This window comes from Trichomycterus rosablanca, chromosome 1 (assembly GCF_030014385.1).
Source record: "Trichomycterus rosablanca isolate fTriRos1 chromosome 1, fTriRos1.hap1, whole genome shotgun sequence".
NCBI lineage: Eukaryota > Metazoa > Chordata > Actinopteri > Siluriformes > Trichomycteridae > Trichomycterus > Trichomycterus rosablanca.
This window is the reverse complement of record NC_085988.1, coordinates 41,245,320-41,265,390: the sequence shown is the minus strand read 5'-3', so window position 1 is coordinate 41,265,390 and position 20,071 is coordinate 41,245,320. Positions and strand designations below refer to the sequence as shown.

The window sequence follows — 20,071 nt, the reverse complement described above, 5'->3', positions numbered from 1 at the left end:
GGATAGAAGAAGAAGATGATACACTTTATTTGTCATATACAGTATATACTGTATATATATATATATATATATATATATATATTAGGGCTGTCAAACGATTAAAATTTTTAATCACGATTAATCTCAGAATTTCATGTAGTTAATCGCGATTAATCGCCTTTTTTTCTTTTTTTCTTTTTTTTTTAAAGGAGGTGGTTTTAATGTTATGGCTGATCGGTGTACATACACTAACATACACAAAAACTCATTCACAATCAACACAGTCTTGTTCCCTGGGTTCTGACAACTCATACTAGTGACTATATTACTTGCATCTTTGCACAATATTGCATTGTTTTTGCACCTTATTCTCACCGTATTCTACCTGCTGCTATATAAACCCTACGCTGCTAACTGGATATCAGAATACGTTTTTATTAGGGCTGTCGAAGTTAACGCAATAATAATAACAATGCGTTCCAGTGTTGCCAGATTGGGCGGTTATCCGCCAAATTGGGCGGACTTTGTTGGAAAACAATTTAAATAACACTTCTGTTTAAAAGAAAATATTCAGTTTTAAGAAGCACCAGCATTGTAGAAGGCTATTAAAAGTAAAGTAAATTTTCAGTGCTGATTTGGCTTAATAGTGTTGGTCAGTCTGTATCATATTCTTGAAATGATAAAGTATTGCAAAGGAATATCTTTGAAATTCTTCCTCATAATGTTAAGGTTGCTATATTTAGTTTTTCACTTGTCAGGGAAAATTAAGAGAGAAAAAAGCTTATTATTATCATGCGTGTGATATATATCATTTACGTGATCTGCGTATCACGTTACCACTGTACGTCACTGAGCTGATATGTGTATCAGGTGACCGGCGGGTAACGGCGTGTTATGTTTAAGTGTGATGCTCCAAGTTGTGGATTAAGCAATAAAGACAACACGTTCTCCACATAACTAGTGTCATTTGTATTTCGTGGTTAAGTACAAAACATAACAATGCGGGTCTTCGTGATGTAATTCTACATGGCACTCACTGCCTATATAGGTAAATTTTTCCTGTATAGAATTTGCGTTAACGGCACTATTTTTTAAAATTGCGTTAAATTGAGATCGCGTTAATGCGTTATTATCGCGTTAACTTCGACAGCCCTAATATATATTTATATATATACAGGTGTACCGTACAATGAAATTCTTTCTTCGCATATCCCAGCTTGTTTGGAAGCTGGGGTCAGAGCGCAGGGTCAGCCAACTTATGGCGCCCCTGGAGCAGAGAGGGTTAAGGGTCTTGTTTAAGGACCCAACAGTGGATGCTCAGCAGAGCCTGGATTTGAACCACCAATCTTCCAGTTGATAGCCCAAAGCTCTACCCGCTAGGCTACCACTCTTGCTAGTTGGCATTATATGCTGCCCCAAAAATGCATATGAACCCCTCAGCATTAATTACATTTGTAAAGATTGACAATGGTATTAGCTCTAAGACACCCCCATCCTATGAAAGGTGCTGGCTTTTAACATTTATGTTAGTTACAAAATGGTTCTTTTCCTCTTTGATCTGAAAAACACAATGTTAATTAATTTCCAAAACAATTCAAGAGGTGGACTTGTTGAACCACATCACATATTTCTACTTTGCATAAATTTTTCTAAAATGAGCAGTCAGTGATTTTTCTGGATGTTATACTCATGTGGTTTCTGCTTTGCGTATTAAAGTTTCAGCTTTCATTTGTAAGCAATGAATGTGTTACTGACAAGGGTTTTTGAAGTACTCTTGAGCTCATGTGGTTATGATCATTAAGAAGCGTTTGCTAAGGTTGCGAGGTAAACTCGAGCTATCACTGTTGTGTAGAGAAGATTCGTCTGGATGTCAAAAACCACCGCTGCTTTTTTTTTTTTTTGGTTTATGTGATCAAACTTCAGTTGAGCTTCAGAATGCTGATTTTGGTACCGTAATCTTTTTCCAGAATGGCAGCCTTTAAGCCCATGATAAAGTAAGCCTGCTTGACTGTTGATCATGTCACCTGTGTGTTAGCAGTTTATTATTTATGAGACTAGTTTTCTTTTAGTTGTTGCATTTGAAAATTTTATTTTTTGACATGCTGTAAGGTAACAGGAGTTTGAGTTATTTTTACCAATTGTGGCAGAATACCAGTTTCTGCTTTGTGCTTTGTATTAGGTGCAGTCAAGCCAGCGTTAATTATACTAACACGAATGTCACCAACATTCAACACCATCACATGAATAATCAACATTGATAAATGTTAATTGGTGACACAGCAGATATTTATGAACTTATGGAGGTTTATGAAATGTCTATAGACTATAACATGCACCTAACAGGTGTATGTTTCAGTCCATCTTCTCTATGTAGTGTACCATTTGTTTTCCTGTTTGCAGGTGGATGCGGAATAAGAAAGAGATTGAGTTCCATGAGGGAAGCAATGACCACTACAGGCTGGTGGGGGGAAACCTTTTAATTAACAACCCTGATAAAAGCAACCATACTGGAAACTACTCCTGCCTGGCAACCAACAAGTATGGCACCATCATCAGCCAAGAGGCTTCTGTCCTGTTTGGATGTGAGTGACAGTGACAGATCCAAGACCCACTATTGTGTAATTAATTTTGCTAAATAGTTTTTTTAATTGATTTGTCATTAATCAGATTTTTAGTATTATTAAAATTTCATACATATTAAAACTACTGGCAGTTTTTGCTGAAAAGAGTTTTTAGATAACCTTTGGTTTGTGGAATGTATGAAAAGTAAAGGGTGTGTAAATAAGTGTAATTCATTAAAATCCTGTGTGCCTATAGATCTGGACATGTTTTCCACAGAGGAACGAGTAGCTGTGCAAGTAAAAGAGGGTCAGGGAGTGGTACTTTTATGTGCCCCTCCTCTACATTTCCCAGGTAAACTTAATGTATTGTAGTCACACGTGATCTTGTACCAAAAAGCACTTTTCTAAAAAGACTAAAACGTGTGGTTCTTGCTGTCTATTTATAAGTACAAAACAAACTGGATAGGGTCATATCCTCTGCAGGGCATTACACACTTACAAATGTACTTACTTACACCTAGATGCAATTAACTGGCAACTAATTTGGCATCACTATCATTTATATTGTAAAAAACTATTTGTATAGAAAATTATTTTTTGAAGTTTAGCAGGAAACTAGGTAAACTGTTTAATGCTGGCTAGGGTTAATTAATAGGACATTGACTCTAAAACACAATAGAACACCTTTATTTGTCATATATACATATACACATGTACAGTACAAATGTACAGTGCTTGTTTGGAAGCTGGGGTCCGAGCACAGGGTCAGCCATTGTACGGCACCCCTGGAGCCAAGCGGGTTAAGGGCCTTGCTCAAGCCCAACAGTTGCTGCGTGGCAGAGCCAGAATGCAATACCACAATCTCTTAATTAATAGCCCAAAAATCTACCCAATAGGCTACCATGGTCCCAAACCAGTGATCAATCTAACCAGAAACACTGGGCACAGGGTACCACATACTCACAGGCAGTGTGGATCAGCCAGACCACCTTTACATGATTTGAAAGACTGAAGGAAACCTGAACACTCAAAAGACACCGACAGATAGGAAACATGTCAAACTACTTATAGACACTGACTAGAGGTGAGGATTGAATCCAAATTTCCAGGGCTTATGTGGCTGTACAGAACCCACTCTACCAGTTGCACCACCATGTCACAATAAGCATCTTAATTGTATTAAAAAGCAATATGAACCAATTTATCTTATGTTTCTCATTATAAGATATTATACTAGTATTGTAAGATGACATATTTTAGTTTTATGCAAAAGCCTGCACCACATTCATCACAAGTAAACAAACTTTTTTTTCTTTTCTTTTCTTTTTAGACGACCTTACCATTCGCTGGATGTTGAATGAATTTCCCATCTTTGTCCCTCTGGATGATCGACGCTTTGTATCTCAGACAACAGGAAATCTTTACATTGCTAAAGTAGATGCTACTGACAGTGGAAACTACTCTTGCTTCGTGTCTAGCCCATCGATTGCTAAGAGCGTCTTCAGCAAGTTTATTCCTCTGATCCCACTTCCTCATGCTTCTGAACGTATGTCATTTCATTTATCAAAATTTCACACAATTATTAAACTGCTTAGAATTAAGAAATTTAGTGATACATAGCATTCATGTATCACTGGATATGATGTTTTACTTTACATAGATTAAAAAATTAAATTATTGCTAGCATTTGGCCAACAGGTTCCTTTAAACAGAGGAGTAAAAAATTTCAAATTAGTTCAATTACTTAAACATATTTGACCAAACCTTAGTCACCCCTAGATATGGTACTCTGTGCTACCTTCCTTTGCCAAATTTTTCTTCCTAGAATGCTTACAAAACAAGGAAACTTGGTGGACAGATTCTCAAGGTTCCTAGACCATTTTGTCTATTCTTCCATGCAGCTCATTAACATTCAGTTAATTGGATAGGTCTGGATAACAGAATGGCCATCACAGATCCTTCACAATCATCCTTTCTTAAAGTCCATAGACCCCTCCTCCAGTCGATACCCTGTAGATATTTGTGGTACTGAGTGAAATACAAAAGAGCAGTCTTTATGCATGACTCTTTCCTGATTTGCATGCATATGTTGATTTATAATTGATGCCTATAGAACAACACAAACCATAGGCAATGTCTATATTTACTGTCATATTTAGTTAAGTGTGTTTACTTGTTAGTGTCACTGTTAGCACAGTATGTCAGAGCTGTCAGATTAAGGAGAGTAATAGGATTGAAACAGATGCCTTAGCATGGTTATGTATACTTTCTCCACAGGTTCCAATCGGAAGTATGCAGCCGATATAAATGTGAAGTTCCCCGACACGTATGCACTTGTTGGCCTGAACATCACACTGGAGTGTTTTGCATTAGGAAAGTAGGTGCAGTTAAAGTAATTTACTTTTACTGTATTTCGATAACAGCCTAGGAGCATTATCAATGCTTATTGATACAATTATATTTTATTATAAAACAGTAAATATAAAATATATTGATACCCCATAACTTTAATTTGTGTAGGTTTAACGTGTCACAAATAGAAAGGTGAAGCCCTGCACCTGCAAGAATAAAAAGAACTCAAGTGCAAATGCTTTAACCAAGATAGAACAATGTGGTGGCTAAAAAGCTATAGCCTAAAAGGGATAGTCACAAATGAATAAAGTAACATCTTTAGTTGCCTGTTGAAGAGAATTTGCTAGATAAGGTTATTTAATAAACAATATAAAAAGTATGTCTTTGGTATTTTTAATATATAAAAGTAATCATTTAAAATGTAATAAATGTAATTATTTTTGACAGTCCTGTTCCCCTGATTGGATGGAGGAAGATAGACGGAGCACTACCTGCCCACCATGAGATCAGCACAGCAGGTAATCTGCTGCACATCTACAACGTGCAGTATGAGGATGAGGGAATGTATGAGTGTGAGGTGATCAACTCGAAAGGCAAGGACTGGCACAAAGCTCACCTCTATGTGGAAGGTAAGACTGCACTTGTGGGAAAGAGTTTTTGAATTCATTCAAATTAGTTGTAGCATCTTATCACAGAATAAAACATATCTAATATTCACTGTTATGTAATGTATAATGTACAGATGTTTACTGGATATATGGATTTAAAATACATAATACACTTTTGGGGTGGTTTACTGACCAGTTATAGCTTGTACTGTGCTAATGGAACATTTGAGGATGCAGCAAGTATTTTAGAGTGAGTGTGGGGATATCCATCATAAAGCATGGAGCTAGACACGGGTGACGCAGCAGCCTATTACGCTAGCCCACCACAGGGTTTGAATCTCAGTGGTGCTATTGGCTGGTTAAGCATTTAGACAGATTAGATGTCTGAAGGGGTGGCCTGGTGCCTTGTTCATGGTAGTTCTGCTTTGCACCTAATGTTTCTGGTAAAACAGGGCATGCCACAACCCTGACCAGGATAAAGTGGTTGATAAATAAAATGAAAAGCATGCATGTTTTATGCAGTGCTGTCTGTAGGATTAATGGTCATTCAGTAGGGTCTTTGTTCTCGTCCTTTACACACAAAGATTACATTACATATATGGTACTGTACACTTAATGTATACTTTATTATACACAACAACCTTGTTGGCACATCCTGTAGCCATATAAATGGAGTCCGACTAATTTGATTTATTCCTTCTTGAGTCCATCTTCGGTGTCAGTTGTGACCACAGGATGCTTTTAGCTAGTTATTTCAGGTTGTTGAACCATCATCAACCCAGCAAGGCCATCAGGTTGCTTAAGTTGCTTTGGAGAAAAACATTGGCTAACTAAAATCATTAAAAACATTTGAATAAGCAGGGAATATATATATATATACTGTATATGTACACTGCCTGGCCAAAAAAAAGGTCACACACTCTAATATTTGGTTGGACCGCCTTTAGCTTTGATTACGGCATGCATTCGCTGTGGCATCATTTCCACAAGCTTCTGCAATGTCACAACATTTATTTTTGTCCAAAGTTGCATACATTTTTCCCCAAGATCTTGTATTGATGATGGGAGATTTGGACCAATGCGCAAAGTCTTCTCCAGCACATCCCAAAGATTCTCAATGGGGTTCAGGTCTGGACTCTGTGGTGGCCAATCCATGGTGTGAAAATGATGTCTCATGCTCCCTGAACCATCTTTCACAATTTGAGCCCGATGAATCCTGGCATTGTCATCTTGGAATATGCCCGTGCCATCAGGGAAGAAAAAAATCCATTGATGGAATAACCTGGTCGTTCAGTATATTCAGGTAGTCAGCTGACCTCATTCTTTGGGCTCATAATGCTGAACCTAGACCTGACCGACTGCAGCAACCCCAGATCATAGCACTACCTCCACAGGCTTGTACGGTAGCCACTAGGCATGATGGGTACAGCCGCCTCTCTTCTTACCCTGATGCGCCCATCACTCTGGAACAGGATAAATCTGGACTCATCAGACCACATGACCGTCTTCCATTTCTCCAGAGTCCAATCTTTATACCTCCTAGCAAATTGAAGTCGTTTTTGCTGGTTAGCCTCACTGACAAGTGGTTTCCTTAAGGCTACACAGCTGTTTAGTCCCAATCCCTTGAGTTCCCTTTGCATTGTGTGTGTGGAAATGCTCTTACTTTCACTATTAAACATTTCCCTGAGTTCTGCTGTAGTTTTTCTACCATTTGATTTCACCAAACGTTTAAGTGATCGCCGATCACGATCATTCAAGATTATTTTCCGACCACATTCCTTCCTCGAAGATGATGTTTCCCCACTGTCCTTCCACTTTTTAATAATGCGTTGGACAGTTCTTAACTTGATTTTAGTAGTTTCAGTAATCTCCTTAGATGTTTTCTCTGCTTGATGCATGCTAATAATTTGACCCTTCTGAAACAGATTAACATCTTTTCCACGACCACAGGATGTGTCTTTCCACATGGTTGTTTAACAAATGAGAAGCTACTTACTGCATCAGTTAGGGTTAAATAACTTGTTGCCAGCTGAAACATAATCACCCATGCAGTAATTATCCAATGGGAGGCTCTTACCTATTTGCTTAGTTAAATCCAGGTGGTGACCTTTTTTTTTGACCAGGCAGTGTATATATATTGTTCTATAACATGTGTAGACTTCATTGTTAGTTATATTTGGCATAAATGTTATTCTCTCTTCCAGCTGCTCCACAATGGGTAGAGCACATTAGTAGTAGTGAGAGGGACATTGGCATTGACTACACCATGTCCTGCTTAGCCAGTGGAAAACCCAAACCCCATGTATACATTCTAAGGAATGGTCAAAAGGTAAATCTCTCAACTTCCTACTTGTTTTAGACTGTTATTATTAAGACATTATTAACACTTTTATTTTACGGTATTTTGTTGCCAGTGTTCTTATTTAATTTAGCCAAAGCTACACCAGTTGCAGAACGTTTCACAACAGTTTATGAATGGTGTGTATAATTTGCCAACAGTTACAAATGGACATAAACAAATAGACTGTGATTGCTCAGCAGTTACTAGACTTACTTTTCCGTTCTTCACTCTCTGAATTTCAATCGGGTACTGACGCTATTGCATAACACCCTTGGCAACAGACAGTTAAGCTCCAGACGCCTGGCAGTGTATGCACAGGGCATAGCACAGCAGGATCTACTCTCTGAATGCACTCCACATTTAAATCAGCCTAATTCTTAGTCTTCATCAATAAAACCCCACTTTATTCAAACAGCCTGTTTTTTTTTTAAATCTTTAAATGGCTGGGTAGATGCTACTAATGAGCAGAGCTTAGAGAGGTCAATTTCTAAACTATAACCACCAGTTTTATCCACTTAAGTCCTCAAGGATTTGGTTGTAAAGAAGTGTGAATGGTTGTGGGTAAAACTCACTCTGCTGCTCAACTGAGACTGTAGAAGTGAATGGATAAGCAAGCATGAAGCAGATAGTTGTTAAACCACATTTAATTTGGTAAATAGTATGCCATATTAGAACCAAACCATAGTGTCATTACTGATTTAAAATGCTATTTAATAGAAATTCGAAGTTTGAAAAAGCCTGTTTTTCAAAGAGAGGCTAGGCTATAGTAATTAACACTGAGAAAAAAATAACTACTTGTCTTGGTATAGAGTTGGTTGCATGTTTTAACAACAGTGTGCTTATGACAATACATATGCAAAAATAAATAAGTAACCTATGTAGTAAAACAGCCCTTGATACCTAAAACCATTTTTGTTAATGTTTGTAGAACATGTAGTTCTGATCTGAGATCCATTTTTAACACAGTGAAGTAAGCTGTGACTAATGAATTAGTGGTTATGGATTGATTTTATGTAACAACTTTAACCATGTTAAGAAAAAGTATATAGTTGTTGAATAAAGATGGTGTGATTGTTTTTTTACATAGAAATCACTAATCAGGCACGTCATGATGACAGAATGCATGTGTCATGATGAGCAGGACAGAAATTATAATAATTGTCTATATTATGGTTTACAATGCATGCAGGCAAAGTAATACAATAATAATCAACAATGTGTATGCTTATAGGTGGCTCTCAGACGTGCCAAAAGGCGCCTTCCATACAAATGCATCTAAGTGCAGCTTGAAAAGAACATCCTAAAGCCTGAACCTTTTATTGTTTATTAAAACGGTGAAATATTTAGCTATCAAACAATGAACTGAATAAATTAAGAGTGAAAGCACTTCTTGTGGGACATTGTAAACTTAACATGGTTTAATGTACTAAAACCACAAAAAAACTGTAATGTAAAGTCTTTATAATATATATTGAGGTTATCATATTGTTTTTAACAGTAAACGGTGGTTATAATAAACAGTATTAAACAGATCAGGTGTTTTGCGTCACAAATTTACCACATTTAATCTGGTTATGCTTTTAGGATCGGACTAAATGCAGTCTTGGTGTGTGTGCATCTATAGAATTTCATCATGCAGGAAATATCAATTTGGAAAGTGGTCTTGTTACAATTGATATAAAAAGGAACAATGCAACCATCCTATTACTAGAAAATTAAAATAGCTTCACTATTACGTTAACAGTATTGGGGAAAATATGCTCATAATTTATAAAAGATCATTTTTACTTAGACATTTTAGACATGATGTGAAAACAATATATTACCTCAAAGAGATATGCAGAGAGAACAGTTCACTGACAGTTTGATGTTGATTATGTAGTCCATGTTAATTGTTGTTTATTTGCTTCTGACAGTATGGCAAGCACAAGTTACATTTCACAAATCTGACATTTGATGACTCCGGAATGTACCAGTGCATCGCTGAGAACAGTCACGGGGTGATACATGCCAATGCTGAACTACGAGTGTTCGGTAAGCTGCTAGATGGGTTTGGAAGTAGGACCATCTGATCGATCTGGATTTAGGTTAAAAATTTGACTAGTTGCTGGTATGATTTAAACAGAGTAATTGTTTATAATGCTGGAGATGTCTTGTTATCCTGCTTTCACGTTTTTGAATATGCTCAGGAAATAAACCTGGCTTTTGTAGATGTCCCAGGGATTGTAAACAGGAAAAAAATGTCATTGAGGTGGCAGGCAGTATTCATCAGCACAGGTGTTCCACTTTTCTGTCAGTTTTAAATGCATGACTGAATGTGTTTGGGGGTATGTTGTGGATGTTAATTTACTTACGTTGCCAGTAGTGATGCAGTAGCATGTAGTTAAACTATTTATATAGTGAAGTTGCTCTAATAAGTGCCACAGTGTTTTTCTTGCTTTTCTCTTTAAAGCACAGTAATAATGATGTTAGCATGTTTATATTCGAGTGCCTCTGCTGTTGCCATTTTTTAATTATGAAAAATATAGTTAGCATTTTGCATTCCAAATAAAAAAAAACAGTTTGAAGGTGGTGCAGCGGGATATTCCTGAACTCCTCGGTTATTCTGAACTCCTCGGTTCGAAACTCGGCGTTGGCTCCGTTTGGCTGAGCGGCATCATAATTGGCAGCTCATGCAGCAGCCATGTCTCTGCTAGGGAGGGATGACAGGACCCTGACTGGCAGATAGAGAGGCGCCTGTGCAGAGTGTATAGGTGAAAAAGGGTTCCGCTAAGGGTTGCACATGGGTCGGAGGAGGCGTGAGCAGCAACATACCCACCTCAACTGCAATCAGGGATCCCCAGCAGTGGAAGACAAATTGACTATGGGAGAAAATGCATAAATAAAATAGAAAAAAAACGTTTAAATACTAAGTAGTATTTGTTGATGCTACTAATTTTGTCTTGTAACCAATGTATGCCCTGTGTGTTCTTTAGGACACATCTAGGCGTTTTCACACATGCACGGTTTTATGGGTCTGATAATAAATTGGATAATGGGGTGTACATTAAATGAATAGCCTCAGTAAATTAGTAAAATATTTAATTAGGATTTCTGAGTATGAAGTTTAAATAAGTATTTAAATAATTTTACATCTGACAAAACTTAGTGATATCTGATCAGATTATTAATGTGAAGTTTCTCACTTAGTCCTAACCAGCCTATCATCTTTGCTGCTAGCTCATGCAAATGTACTTAGAGCTAGTACTCCATGCATTGTCAATAAGTACATTGTAATTGTATTTTTTCTGTTGTTAGTGGGTGCTCCTTCATTTGAATTGAACCCAGTGAAAAAGAGGCTGCTGGGAGTCAAGAATGGACATGTGGTGATTGAGTGCAAACCCAAAGCAGCACCCAAACCTGTATTCTCTTGGAGCAAAGGCACAGAGCTGCTCTCCAACACTAGCAGGTTGAATAAACAAATATGCCATTTCCACACTGCATTATTAAAGATTTTGTGTCAGATGATTGTGGTACACATGATTGATGATTGCCAAATTTTACTAAAGAAACAAGGATAAAATCAGACTTTTGTATTAAAAAGAATTTTTTCTTGAATATTGTCATGAAACTCACACATACTCAGGGAGATAAAAAAGTGACTAAAGGCATAGATGGAAGCCAAGTCTTGGTTATGCCACACGAATTATACATCTGATAAAAGCTGTCATAATGTCATACATCACAGCAGGTGTAATGCCAGTGATCATACTTGACATCAGCTTTATTGATGAATTGATGAAAGTGTGACCGCATACGGCATCTAATATGAAGCCATGAGCAATATTTTTACAAGACACATCATCTGTGTAGGTGGGGTGTGGGATTCTGCTCCTAAACTATTCTACTGTTTATTTTACAAAAGTATAACCAGATTATTTATTTGTGCTTAAGCTGTTCTTTTTTTATAAAGTAACAGTTAGTTATGGTGTGGCATTACACTATGCAACTTCCAATTCCTTATAAATATAACTGGTATTAAAAAAGGAACACGTATATTAAATGAAACATTGTCGTAGGATTTTTATCTGGATGGATGGAAGTCTGGAAATTCGTAATATTACCAAGCTGGATGAGGGGACATACACCTGCTTTGCTGAGAATAACAGAGGCAAAGCCAACAGTACTGGATCTCTTACAGTCACAGGTAAGAGGATAAACACTAAAGCTGTGTGAATCGGCATGTTCATGTTGTGCTGTATGCATTATTCATGAGAAAATGTCTTGCCAAAGCTGCCAGTTGAAGGCAAAAATATGCAGGAGCATTGTTTAAGATTCAGTATTTTGTTATATATTACTGACAGTTATTCATGAACTTAACTGGACTGATATATTTTTGTTTTACTTTGGATATATATTTTTCATACTTTAAACAACCTAATATTTTGTTTATCTTTTAAACCATCTAAACACTGTCTTTCCAATTAAAATCCTTTCATTTTTAAGATTTAAGATCAAAGGTGTCAAATATGGCATACGCAAATAAACTCTAAACCTACCCAGATAGAATATTAACAGTATTAATGCAGGAAGAGTTTAATCTGTAACACAAGCCAAACAAAGCATTCAACTTTAGTAAACAACCTTAATCTTCAAATCTAGAATTAGGCTTATCATCTAATTAATTATTTACAGATACCAAAATAAAGAAAACAGTATTTCATGCTTCCAATCTCTTTCCGGGTTTCCAGCCACTGAAATCATGCCGTTATGACCACCCCTCACACTGTCAGAGGAGGGCTGAGACTACCTGTGTACGGGCGCCCAGCTGGTGGATAGCACAGCAGCAAGTCGAACTCTGATTTCAGCAGTGGTGGGCTAAAATATTAGACAGCTGCGCTACCTCAGTGCCCACATCATCACACTTGACTAACATGTTATCTGGGGATTTTTGCCATGTGAGTTTAAATAAATGGTTGTAACAGGTGGGTACTGATCATAAATGGGCGGCACGGTGGCTAAGTGGGTAGCACTGGCGCCTCACAACAAGAAGGTCCTGGGTTCGATCCCCAGGTGGGGCGGTCCTGGTCCTTTCTGTGTGGAATTTGCATGTTCTCCCCGTGTCTGCGTGGGTTTACTCCGGGTGCTACGGTTTCCTCCCACAGTCCAAAGACATGCAAGTGAGGTGAATTGGAGATACAAAATTGTCCATGACTGTGTTCAATATAACCTTGTGAACTGATAAACCTTGTGTAATGAGTAACTACCGTTCTGGTCATGAATGTAACCAAAGTGTAAAACATGACGTTAAAATCCCAATAAACAAACAAACAAACTGATCATAAATAGCATGATGGATATACTGGCTGTGAATGAATATACTATGTGCTACATAGTATGTAACTATACTATTGGTGAGGGACTAAATAGACATAGTATTTATTATAATAGGGTAATGGTTTAGGTGCAGTCTGCTTTAGTAACTATTGTTTCTTTGCCTCCCTGGAGGCAGAGACTGTCTTATAAAATGCATACTGAGTTTGGTCTTGATTCTGACGGTGTTGTTAATGATAAAGTCTGACCCTGGTAGACTAATGGGTAAAACATAAATAAGCAAAATGTATACGTTTCACTTATAAATGACTATGTTAGAACCAAGTTTGGTATGATACATTAATTTACGTATATTTTGTGTATAGGAAAATGAGTAGGGATGGAAGAATTATGGGATAGAATGATATGTTTGTTTGTAAAATTTTATAATTTAATATTTTCAAATCAATTCAAAAGCATCAAGTTTAAATTGGTATTGCAGTGTACTTAATTTAACGTTAAAATATTTAGTGTTAGGAAAGGTAATACAGTATGCTTCCTAATGGATGCATCAGGTTGAGGTTTATAAATGACTCTGCCCTGCCCTCTGCTGTTATACATCTAATACAACATACAAATACAAACTGGACATGGTGCCAGTTCATTTCAAACCCTTTGGTCATTTATAGTGTTCATTATATACACAGTTCACATGGTATGTTTTTGACAATGAAAATGTTGGTTTTATTGGAGGTTGCAGGAAACTTAACTCCTCATAGAGTGTAAGAACAACTTTGTATATACAGTATTTGCAGTATCATTTAGCTTCATAACCCATGCTAGTAAACATGCCCATCACAACATCTGCACTAATCATATATTGAATTACACCCATTTAGTGGAAGGTAGATATCTGCAGGTGGGATCTAGTGGTAGTTGTTTACATCCATTATTCATTGTGTCCTTGTTTTTTGCCTAAAGTTATCTAAGATTGCTACGGATATTCAAACTTTTTTTCTATCTCTGTCTTTTAGAGGCCACCAAGATAACTCTGGCTCCTTCTAATGCTGATGTGAGCATGGGCGAAATAGCCAGGATGCAGTGTGCTGCATCACATGACTTAATCCTTGACCTTACCTTCATCTGGTCCCTCAACGACCAAGCTATAGACATTGAAGAAGATGGAAAATATGACCAGATTGTAATGGTGAGAGCCGGAATCAAACTTAACAATGCTGATGTCAGTGCACTGACATGTTTTAGACCCTGTTTATGGTTGATTGTGTCCAGTTATATATTATTTACAATTAAGGTTATAAGTTTACACATTGTTTACAGCACAGTGATGGCCAAAAATATTGGCAACCTTACATAAGACTTAAAAATTTTGAGATCTCTCCACAGGTGTTTGATGACATTTAGATCTGGACTTATTGTCGGCCACTTCAGAACTTTCCAGTACTTTGCCTAAATAGATTTTGGATGCTTTTTGAAGTATGCTTAGGGTCATCCAGCTTTCAGACACTGGAACCTACACTGCACTGCACTGCAATCTAGTATTTAGATTCCATGATGCCATGCACACAATTAAGGCACCCAATACCAAAAGCAGCAAAGCAACCCCAAAACATCTGTGAACCTCCAACTTGTTTGACCATACAGACCATGCCCTTTTTTTTTGAGGGCTTCATTCAGTTTTCTGTAAATGATACACTAAACAGAAAATGTAACAATCTCAGAAGATTCTGGCCTCTTCATATAAGTTCTGACAAACTCCGCTCTGGCTTTTTATGTCTCTGTGTCAGCAGTGGGTGGAGCACTTTTGGGTCTCGTCCCATTTAATGCTGCTGATGATGGATAGTGAGCAGGTCTGCTTAAATTAGTTTGAAGTTTAATTGAGGTTTACTATCCATCATTTAAATAAGCCTTTTTTGGAGTCTTCTGTCAATTTTTGTTCTCCATCCACATCCAGAAAGGTCAGTCCCATGAGAGATCATCAAGATCATATTGAGCACAGTGGACACAGGAACATTTATTACTCCTTAAATGGACTAGTATTTTGAGATTGTCCATGCTTTTGCCAATTTTGGGTCTTACATCCTTGTACAAGTTCTGTGCTTTCTTCCAATTACATTGATTGCAGTGTGATTTTTACACCAGTTACTTGTCACAGGTGGGTTTAAATTTTTCAAATTAAAGAAGCATTACCTGATTGAAATCCAATTATTCCTCATAAATTTGAGAAGGTGCAAATACTTCTGTGCAGTCCATTTATGTGTAGTATAATATAAGATCTGACTATTTTCTCAGCATTTTGTGTTGTTTTAATACGAAAATTATAATAATAATAATTTTGTTGGGAGAAGTAGTGCATTTTCTGGAAAAAATGCAGGGATGCTAATATTGTTTGTCATGATTTGTGCTTCTTGTCATTTTCATTTTTAAACGATTGGCTCAATGTTGCTTGTATAAACAAATTATTATGGATTTTAAAGAATTAAAGAATTTTATAGTTTAAATGGTATTCAGGCACCAAAAAACTAATTGCAACGCTGTTGTTATATCTACAGCTTTTGAGATCTACAGTAAGACATGTTGAGCTTTTATCAACTATGGGGTATAATTTTCTATTTCTTTTAGCAAATTGTCTTTAATTTCCCATTGTAAGGTGACCTAACATGACAAATGGGATCCACTGAAGCATCTATATTCTTTTCTTAAACAAATGAATTGCATCGGAGAACAAGAAAAATGAAAAATTATTGGATAGGGTAGAACAGAGGGACAATATATGAAACATTAGATTCAGTAACATTATATGTGCAGAGTGCTTCTGTATTATAGGTTTAGCTCATAAAATAGAGAGAGGGGTTGTAAGATGTTTTTTGTTGATACCGTGAAATTATCCAGCTGCTGGTGCAATTTTAAAGTGGATATGCATTAAAAAATATAGTACTTTTTATGTTGCTGGTCTAACATCAGGGTTAATTGGGCATGCTTAGTATGTTAATACTTGCATCAGAGGAAGTAAACTAGAAGTTTAATTGGATAATAAACAAGTGCATTGTTATGCAATCCATCTGTTTAAATGCACTCAATATGCTTCTTCACCTAATTGCTCAGGTTTCTTTTAATTATTACTATTTGTTTTTAGAATGTGACTCAGCATCAAGCTTTTAAGTGATTTATTTTCTAAATTCCCAAATGTTCTTACCCGTACCATATTTTTGCAAACTAAATACAATGTTCATGTTCATGTTTAAAAGAAGGCAAGAAACACTGTACTAAGTTATGAATGATGACTGATGTCTTTCAAAACTAAACGCTGATTTCCTTAGTCATCGACTTTTAATAAACCTGTTAAGCATGAGCTCTCACATGGCATAGTTCAGTCTCACATGCCTGGAAGCATGTACACATCATTTCCCTTTTCCTGCTTACTGAAAGCATCTATAATGCAGTAATGATGGATGATGCACTCTGATGATGCAGGCTGCTTTTATACAGCTACTTACCTTTGATGCTTTTTGCACTTAGATGTTGTTAGTGTTCCATTTGATGTTGTTTGTGTTCTAGCAGAGTTACAGAGCTTACTTTGCTAAATAGCATTTCTTTTGAATAATGCAACATTCCAGGAGATGATGTGATTGCCAAAGCTAATTGAACCCTATGCAGTTTTTGTAAATTATTGTGGTCTTGTTGGAACCACTTAATGCTGTTGTTAAAGACATTACAGTATACTCTTTTGGTTGATGTGATATACAATTTGGGATTATCTAAAATGTGTATTATTTAGTGTCGGTTGGGTATTATTTTTAAAATGAGATGTCAAGGACACAAGTGATTTCTAACTGGATGGGAGGGATGCTATTTGGGACCCAATAAGTTGGCCTTAGTTTTAAATTTACAGCATTTAGCAAGCACTTTTAACCAAACTGCAACCTTTTGATCACTAGTCCAGTAGGTTAACTATCAGCTACAACTGCTCTGTTATAGTGCTTTCCACACTCTATAACACTGCCAAATCTGAATTGCTTAAACTGTGAATATTCACAGGAGAGACCTGAAGATGCATTTTATCAGAAACTTTGTTGCTAATGCTAACAGCCATCTTGGCTGAACCTTATAGCTAAATGGCTGGAATTTATTTTCTCTGCTAGGCTTACAATAATTAAATCCACTGTTGTAATGCATTACAAAATTCAAACCCAATTAAATAAAACAGTTATAACATTAGATAAAATGAATATAAAACAGAAAGCAATCATTTGTAAGGGTTGTGGTGGGTCTGATTCATTGGGCAAGAGGCAGGAAAGACCCCCGGACAGGTTGACAGTTCATCACAGAGCACACATAAACACTCATACACACACATTCACACACACTCACAATTTTTAGAAGCTTGCTCCAGTTGGCCTGACTGCATGTCTTTGCATCATGCAAACTTCACACAGAAAGGGCACTAGCTGCCCGGCCAGGAATCCAAACCCAGGTCCTTCTTGCTGTGTGGTGACAGCACTACCCATTGTGCCACTGCAACATGTAGCTGTCTTAGCTTTCTTAGAATTGGGTTTGTAGAACAAGCTTAATTAGTGAATGTCCGCAATAATCAGTATTCTTAAATATCATGAGCTGCCGTGTCAGATCTAAATGTGTATGTTGGTGTGTTAATGTCTTTGCAGGATAGTCAGCCAGGCATATCAAGCTGTGAGCTGGTGATTAAAGACACTCAGCTGCATCATGTGGGCCACTACACATGCATGGCCCAGACACCCGTGGACAACGTTACTGCTTCTGCTGAGCTGCTGGTTAGAGGTACACCATACACAAACCAGAGACATACACACTTTATCTAGGAAAGTACTAATAATTACATTTTCTTTGACTCAGCTTTGAAGAAATTTCATGCTCTTCTAAATTGTAGGGTATATTTTACTATATTTTCTTTTAGTTTTCATGTTCTTAATTTTTTATCTCTCTTGTTTTAATTTCATATTCCCTAAATTGTAGGTTATATTTTACAATATTTTCTTTTAATTTTTCATGTCCTTAATTTTTTATCTCTCTTGTTTTAATTTCATATTCCCCAAATTGTAGGTTATATTTTACAATATTTTCTTTTAATTTTTCATGTCCTTAATTTTTTATCTCTCTTGTTTTAATTTCATATTCCCTAAATTGTAGGTTATATTTTACAATATTTTCTTATAATTTTTCATGTCCTTAATTTTTTATCTCGCTTGTTTGAATTTCATGTTGTCTTAATTGTAACTAAATGTTTGCAAGAAGTCTTTCTGAGGTTCTAGATCTCAGGAATGTTTTAATGCTTTTAATAAATTTTTTCCTTATGTAAAGCACTTTGAATTGCCACTGTGTATGAAAGGTGCTATACAAATAAACTTGCCTTGCCTTGCCTTGCCTTGCATGTACAAACCCAGAAATGGACACTAATTGTTGCAGTTTTGCAAGTGGATTTTTTCTCCATTCTTGCTTAATACGAGACTTCAACTGTTCAGTTTATTGTTGACGATGTCTCTATTTCATGCTATGCCATACATTTTCAATAGGAGACGGATCTAGACTGCAGACAGGTCAGTCAAGCACAAGCACTCTGTGTCAACGAAGCCCAACAGACTGAGGCCTGGTATTTTCTAGCTGAAATAATCATGAACTACTCAGGAAAAGACTTTACCTTGATGGCAGCAGGTGTCTCATTAAAAACCTAATATAAAAAAAACAACATGAAGCAGGAAAGAATATTACCTAGCCACCAATACAAAAATAAATACAGTAGACGAGTCTTTAATTTTTTGTATTTATAAATTCCATTTTTTGCATTTTCATTAGGTGGTTAAGATATTTATTGCACAGTGGTTGATCAGTCCTTAAGATACTAAACTATTGGAAGGTTGAGGGTTCAGTATCTATCACAGAATGATCACTATTGGGCTCTTGAGCAAGCTTGCTTATACTCAATTATTATTCAGATAAAAGCATCTGCAAAGTTCCTATATTTAAATAAAGATTGTGTTTTATGACTGTGCTGACAAGATTCTTTGCTTAATAGTATCTTAGAGTTTCTTATATTTTTACATGTCCACCTTTTTCTTTGAGTACTCCAGTTTCTTTACAACGTACAAAAAATTGAAGATGAATTAGCTACTTTAAATTGCCTTTTGGGAGTGGGGTGTGTCAGTGAGTTGATGTGAGTGTGATGGTGTATTTCTACCCTGCTTCAAGTTAACGCAGCAAGTACTGTTCTATTTTAAAATTACACTGAAAACTTTATGGTCTTATTGACATGCTGTGTGCCTTTGGGTACAGCACAGCCAGAGAAATGTTCCTCTCTGGGTTTGATGGCTGGCAGCACTGCTTTATGGGAAATGTGGATAATAAGTTATACATCAAATAAGTGTAAAAACGCTGTGCTATTTTAATTGGGGCAGGTTTGTCAGCCTGGATACCTAAAACTAGCACTGAGCTATGAAAGTCTCCTGTGTAGGGAGACATAATTATGGTCAGTCTCTATCTGGATAAGGGATACGTGCAACATGGAATTTAGAAACAATATATACAGTGTATCACAAAAGTGAGTACACCCCTCACATTTCTGCAGATATTTAAGTATATCTTTTCATGGGACAACACTGGCAAAATGACACTTTGACACAATGAAAAGTAGTCTGTGTGCAGCTTATATAACAGTGTAAATTTATTCTTCCCTCAAAATAACTCAATATACAGCCATTAATGTCTAAACCACCGGCAACAAAAGTGAGTACACCCCTAAGAGACTACACCCCTAAATGTCCAAATTGAGCACTGCTTGTCATTTTCCCTCCAAAATGTCATGTGATTTGTTAGTGTTACTAGGTCTCAGGTGTGCATAGGGAGCAGGTGTGTTCAATTTAGTAGTACAGCTCTCACACTCTCTCATA

At 36.7% G+C, this 20,071-nt stretch overlaps 1 protein-coding gene across 1 annotated transcript in view; it reads left to right on the top strand.

Annotated features, from left to right (window-relative positions):
* The window catches only part of cntn1a (contactin 1a), a 97,830-nt gene that overhangs the window by 63,468 nt on the left and 14,291 nt on the right, over positions 1 to 20,071 (top strand). Inside the window, exons 5-15 of the mRNA XM_062992964.1 lie at positions 2,380 to 2,561; positions 2,797 to 2,892; positions 3,871 to 4,086; positions 4,818 to 4,917; positions 5,340 to 5,521; positions 7,705 to 7,829; positions 9,758 to 9,875; positions 11,139 to 11,289; positions 11,900 to 12,027; positions 14,168 to 14,340; positions 17,816 to 17,948. Of these exons, the coding sequence (XP_062849034.1) occupies positions 2,380 to 2,561; positions 2,797 to 2,892; positions 3,871 to 4,086; positions 4,818 to 4,917; positions 5,340 to 5,521; positions 7,705 to 7,829; positions 9,758 to 9,875; positions 11,139 to 11,289; positions 11,900 to 12,027; positions 14,168 to 14,340; positions 17,816 to 17,948 (1,604 nt within the window). The remainder of the gene's footprint in view (positions 1 to 2,379; positions 2,562 to 2,796; positions 2,893 to 3,870; positions 4,087 to 4,817; positions 4,918 to 5,339; positions 5,522 to 7,704; positions 7,830 to 9,757; positions 9,876 to 11,138; positions 11,290 to 11,899; positions 12,028 to 14,167; positions 14,341 to 17,815; positions 17,949 to 20,071) is intronic.